This window comes from Nuphar pumila, chromosome 15 (assembly GCF_984573655.1).
Source record: "Nuphar pumila chromosome 15, dmNupPumi1.hap1.1, whole genome shotgun sequence".
NCBI lineage: Eukaryota > Viridiplantae > Streptophyta > Magnoliopsida > Nymphaeales > Nymphaeaceae > Nuphar > Nuphar pumila.
Window position 1 is genome coordinate 83,317,090 of NC_143263.1, and position 6,160 is coordinate 83,323,249.

The following is a 6,160-nucleotide window of genomic DNA, read 5'->3' on the forward strand; positions in this document are numbered from 1 at the left end:
GCATGTATGCTTGATGAATATGTGAAACTTTACATGTACACTCACATTCAAAAGAAAAATGCATTGGTTAATACACGTATACGATGTAGGTACCACACATAGTAAAAATGCAGATGAATGAGAAAGGACATGCATATGATTGGGTTATGTTTGCATGAGTGCACATGTTTTTGGCACTATTGGCCTAATGTTATAAATAAACACTACTTGGTTTTATTATGTGATGCACCGATGGCCTAATTGGACCATTATCGGCCTGGAGAGTCGTGGGTTTGGTTTCTTTTCACATATGTTTTTGACTGCATCACTTAAACCACATAAGATGGTATGACACACTACTACACTGTTCTGGTTGTCCTTAAAGGCTGAAGTTCTGTAAGGGGTTCCCGCAAGGGAGGATGCAGGTTTTCACTTTACTTTTGCATATGGTGTTGCAAACTTAAAGAATTGGCTTTAATAAAAATATAATGAATAAGAACAATGTAATATAAGTTCTGGGATATCTCATCTGGAGTATAAGAATCTTAGAGATCCGGTCTTGGGGAGACAGTGAGGATACAAAAACTCTGTGTGCTGTAATTTTGTCTCCTGAACACGATATTGAGGTTCTTTCTTCTGGCCACGGTTTTAGGAAGAGACTGTCACTTTACCCGGGAGTGATGTGTTTGACACAACTGTTGTTTATGGTACCAAGGAAGTGACACTTATGGGTGTGGGGTGTTCTTTGTGTCCCCGACATTAGATGTGGAGGTCTAATGTTCCGATGGATGATGTTGTTTCCTGATTTCGGTCGAGGGCTAAGTTGGAACACAGTAATAAAATACAAATTGTGTGATAAGCTACCCTGAAAGCCTACTTGACCTCATGGATTTTACCTGTTTGGTGTATCCGCGGGCGATGAAAATTAAAAAGAAAAACTTAAAGTTGTGTGCATTTAATAGGGCGTGCATATGGAAAATGAAAACTTAAATAAAAGATAACAAAAAGAATCATGCATCTTTCTGCTATGCACTAGATTATGCATAATTGATTTTTTCTATAAATCATGATAGAATGATGGGTGTTTGATATTACTTTCTGAAAGCATGCTGCAAGGTTTGGTTATTTAGTTTCGATATATGATATTGTTTTACTGTTCTCGACTGGTGAGTATATGTAATTGGTTGCATGTATGGTTACTTAAATTCTGTAAATTGTTATATCTGCACTCATTCAAATCATTACATGAAATCTTATCCATGTTCTTTGTCTCACCTGGTTTCTTTAGAAGTAGTTGTGCTCAGAATTTCGGTTCTGACACCCTACTTTGTTGGTTTTCACATGAAGTGATGAACAAGACTGACTACTGGGAATGGATGAGAGTTATACTTGAGTTTGACGGCTTCAGCAGGGGACAAAGTGACTCTTTCTTTTGTTTTAATTCTTCTTGTTTTTTTAATTGTTACTTTATTTTCAGTCGAATAAAACATGGTCTCTGAAATTTACTCTTATTCATAAATAAAGAAATTGTTTTGGTTCGTATGGATGATGGTTGTAAGTTCGTTTGTGGTGTTTGGGATATCCAGTTGGACTTGGAACTGTAAGGACCCCGGGTCTCTGAGAAGTTTTCCGCACTGTTATATAAAAAAATTATTCCGCATTTTCAAAAGGTATGAGTTGGGGTCGTTACAACGATCAAAGGGTTTTTAATTGCTTGGGGTTGAGCTGTATATTTTTTTTAAAGAAAAATATAATTATGAATTAACTCTCAAGATGAAAAGGATTAGATCTAAGATATAAAGTGATGAGATATCACTAAGGATGAAATGATTAGAAGATGCTCACTTGTCCCATACTTAAAGATCCAACATGGAGATTACAATTGAAGACTAACCGCATCACATCTTGAGGTCCCTCTCCTTGAATAGGGTCAGGTTTCCCCTCGATGAACAAGTCTTTGCTACATTGATATCACAAACCAAAACAACAATATTTATTTCCAAATTATCTTACAGCAAGCACCAAGCACAAGGCAGACATGAAACTTTTCTACGAAGAAACGACGAGAACCACAAGGGGGACAACAATGAAGGCCACAACTATCTAATGCTAAATAGGCCAAGACAGAAGAAAGGGAAGAGAATGTGGGGCTGGTCTCTCTTGACTAAGAGGACGGAGGGGCAGCAGCAGCAGCTTTCATCCGGTCCTGGAGGGCCTTGCCAAACTCAGCCAATCTGTCAGTATCAGGCATTACTTCCTTGACAACTTCGGCTTCACAGAAAGAGTCAGCCCAGAGTTCCAACTTTGGGGTCTTGTTGGGGTCAAGGAACTTCAACCCACTGACCCTCTCCAACACCCTCTGCCAACCCAGAAGACTCCCTAGCGCTATGTCCAAATAACCAATTGTCTCACCGCCGAAGAACTTCCCTCCCTTGCCGCACTTCCCCAAGGCTTCTTCCAGCAGCTCCAACCCTGCAAACAACTGCACTATGCGACCCTTCCGTTCCTCCTCGCTTTCCACTGTCAAGATCCCAAACATAGATGGGAAAAACTGCAGCAAGACCACAAGCGTTGTAAGAAGGGAACTCATTTGCAGACAGCAAGCGAACCCTAATCTCCACATTTGGATCAAAAAGTCCGACCAAACCCAATCTCTTTGTGCCCCCATTCATGGTGCAGTCAAAAAAGTTTTTTTTTTGTTATTTTTCAATGTAAAAAACTTAGCAATTATTATTCTACAGGCTACGGATCGAGCCTGGTTTATGAAATTCTTATAGGCTCTAAGTTTGGTTTTTTTATGAAAAAATTGATCAAACCAGAACCCAGACCCTATACCCGCATCATTTACTCGGCCAGGTTTGAACCCACTCATTTTAGCAGGGTCCAAGCCATTGACACCCCTAATCCCACCACTGTTGTTTCTCTGAGACCAGATCATGTGATACTTGGAAACACGATTTTTTTATGTTTTAATCATAACCGTGTACAAGGCCTTCTTCATCATCATTCAATAGTGGGACCCATCACAAAAGTGTTTAATGCATTATTCCGCAATGGATGGTTGTGATTTAAGAACACAAAAATTTGTATTTTGACATATCACAAATTGGAGTCACTCACCCCTTATCTTCATACCCATATTTGAGATTTCATTGATGCAAGTTGTTTTTGACAAAATTGGGCCCCACAGATGTGATCTGCGTCATTCATTTAGTGAAAATTGACATTTAAATCACCGTCCTCCTTGTGTGGAGGATATTTTTTTGGCGACATAAAAATCAGCTGTTGACGAAACATGAAATCTTGTGATTTTACAATCATTCTTTTTTCTTTTTTCTTTTTGTTGAAAAACATACAATCCAAAGGTATATTATTATTAAATGGACCATGTTGAATCCTTAAATTTAAGAGGAGTACGAAGACGAGAGGATGAGTGGAACAGAACTGGACATGTCACCTGATCTGATCTCTGTTTTGTTCCATCATTCAATATGCATGCAGCTTACCATAACTTCATGGGTGTTCACATGGAAACTATCAAGCTAAGAAGCGATAAAGGTAAAATGGAATTTTCTGTAAGCCATGAAATGTGTAAAAGCACATCAACGGTGACCCTCTTGCTCAGAAAAACTGAGATATGATGGGATGATGGAAATCGAGAAAAGTTCAGATAACAGTCTTTACTGGACTTTGAAACATCCGGATTTATCCCAGTTTTTTGAATAAGTGGGTGTCATGCAAAAGCACATCAACGGTGACCCTCTTGCTCAGAAAAACTGAGATATATGATGGGATGATGGAAATCGAGAAAAGTTCAGATAACAGTCTTTACTCGACTTTGAAACATCCTGATTTATCCCAGTTTTTTGAATAAGTGGGTGTCATGCAAAAGCACCCCTTAATCGAAGAACCGAACAAAAAACAGTTCAATAACAGATGGCGCTCACCTTTTCGTCGATGTAAGCAGCCCAGAAGCGGGCGATGGCTCGATCGTAAGGATCATGAGGAAGGATGGGAGTTCCGGATGATGCCCACTCCTCGTCTATGTATTGGACAATCACAAACGACTCGCAGACGGCCTTCCCGTTGTGCAGCAGAACTGGTACCTTCTTGTGCACAGGGTTGGAGTCGAGCAGAAGCTGGCTCTTGCTGAAGGGCAGATTCTCCTCCAGGTTCTCGTAGGGTACCTGCTTGAGGTTAAGGGCTACCTTCACTCGCAGCACGAATGGGCTTGCCCATGTCCCTATCAGCTTCACCTCTCCACCCTTTTCCATCCTCTTTCTTTTTTGCTACTAATTCCTCTCTTCTCTCTTCTCTCTTCTCCCTGGGTTGCTTTTGAGCATTCCTCTTTAAAGGGTGGGTTAACTTTATATAGGCCAACCACTTGACTTGACCCCCAACCCCAACTTCGTATGAAATGAAATCTAAACCCTTTCACACAAGGGTTTTACATCTAAATTGGTGTGCAAGTGTGGACTTTCACACATGGGTGAACATGGAACCTTCTCGAACCATTTTAACCGGGTTCAAAAGACATTAAACTTGCGGGTAAACAAGTGATGGGTGAACATGGAACTACTATTTGAATCGGAGGGTTTGGACCACCATTGCATCCGGGTCCCCCTTCATTAATAAAAACGATAAATGGGTTATAGGAGAGTTTTTTGGGTCAGGGTGGGCATGAGGGGACTCAAAATTCTCAATAAAGGCCGGCCGGGTCAATGTGGGCACAACCCAGTCCCGACCCAGAGACACACAATGTGTGTGCCCTTCCTCCCTGATCTGCAATAGAGATCGGATCCAAAAGACATAAAACTTTTGAGTAGTTGGGTGTAACAAGTGATGGGACTACTATTTGAGTGGAAGGATTTGGACCACCATTGCATCCGGGTCCCCCTTCTTAAAAAATAAACAATAAATGGGTTCCTACCTTTGCCCCCAAGTTACTGATATAAAATTTCCAAACATTAATATACCAAACAATTTGAAACTAATTCTGCTCGCAACGTGGTGCCGATTAAAGCACGTCATGCATGACGAATCAGCATGATTAAATTCTACGATCTCAACTGTGAGGATATTTCTTCCTAGTCTTTACTGGGAACAGTATTATCCTTACAGAAAAAAACTGTTAGGATAATAGTTTTAATGTATTTTAGATTTTTGTCAAAATTTTCATGGTTTTTTAATTGCTGCTTTAGACTTTTTCAATGCATACAGGTTTGGGTGCCATATTTTTACACGTCATTTTCTGAACTTTTTCTTCCTTTATTTTGTTATTGCAACATTATAGTGAAACCGATGTCAGATAGTTATATGGTGTCTTATCAGCGTCAATTCATCTTTTGCACAACTTCTGTAATTTTTTTTGGAGTGGGATGCTTTCATTAATGTCTCTTCGTCGTTGAAGCACAGCTAACACCAACTTGCCACAGAAGAACCAAAAGATTTCAAATTATCAGCAATTTTTTAATTTGTTCCACTGTGTTAACCAAGATACAGTGTCATAGAAAACGGTCAAGAACACATACACATACACACACACAAGAGGCTTGTGATTTACGTGGTTCGATCTGTATGAATTTACTTCCGCGATAATGCCCTTCACTCTCACATTCAACGTGAGAGAGGTGACTAGTGTTTACTGCTTAGTTGAAGTGTCGTTAGCTTTGTTCTTTGAAAAAAAAGTCTTTAGCTTTCTCTGCAAGGCAACTACGTAGAGGCTTAGAATTTTTTTTCTAAACACATACTGTTGCACGTTTGAATTTCTAACTTTGAAAAGTCCTTATCTTGGCAGCCCTCTGGAACCCTCTCATGAGCTGGATCCTTCACAAGTCCTTAGTTGGCACTAGGTAACTGGACCCTATGGAATATGAATCCTTTGTCTTTAATACCCCCCTCAAGCGAAAAGTCAAGTAAGTGTCTTACCAGAATATGATAAGATATCCAGATCCGGTACTTAGGATCCAAACACCACCTCCATAGACCCATGGGGGTTGATCAGTCGGTCTCTAGCAGTTGATGTAGCTTCTCTAATTAAGTAAAAGCTAATTGATCATAGTTTCAGTCAGAAAGAGAAAAAGTCGAACACCTGGTATCACCAGGAGACATGTCAATTAGTAGAAGGGCTCCACATGAGGGAGGCATAAATTCAGAGTCCAAGGAGACTCACCCTTCTAGA

General features: G+C 40.0%; 1 protein-coding gene across 1 annotated transcript; it reads right to left on the reverse strand.

The window, feature by feature from the left end:
- Window positions 1-1,950: 1,950 nt before the first annotated feature.
- On the reverse strand, window positions 1,951-4,393 carry LOC149815809 (glutathione S-transferase U17-like). Its single transcript, XM_089989982.1, has 2 exons — window positions 3,927-4,393; window positions 1,951-2,530 (listed from the first exon to the last, which is right to left on the reverse strand). Exons 1-2 carry the CDS (start codon window positions 4,251-4,253, stop codon window positions 2,144-2,146), a joined length of 714 nt encoding a protein of 237 aa, XP_089846108.1. The 5' UTR covers window positions 4,254-4,393; the 3' UTR covers window positions 1,951-2,143.
- Window positions 4,394-6,160: the final 1,767 nt, after the last annotated feature.

What these genes read in the sequence shown, in the direction of transcription:
- LOC149815809 (XM_089989982.1), bottom strand. Translation starts at nt 4,253, where the DNA reads ATGGAAAAGGGTGGAGAGGTGAAGCTGATAGGGACATGGGCAAGCCCA. An exon ending in CTGCTTACATCGACGAAAAG is followed by an intron (nt 2,531 to 3,926) that starts GTGAGCGCCATC and finishes GTCTTGCTGCAG; the next exon opens with TTTTTCCCATCTATGTTTGG.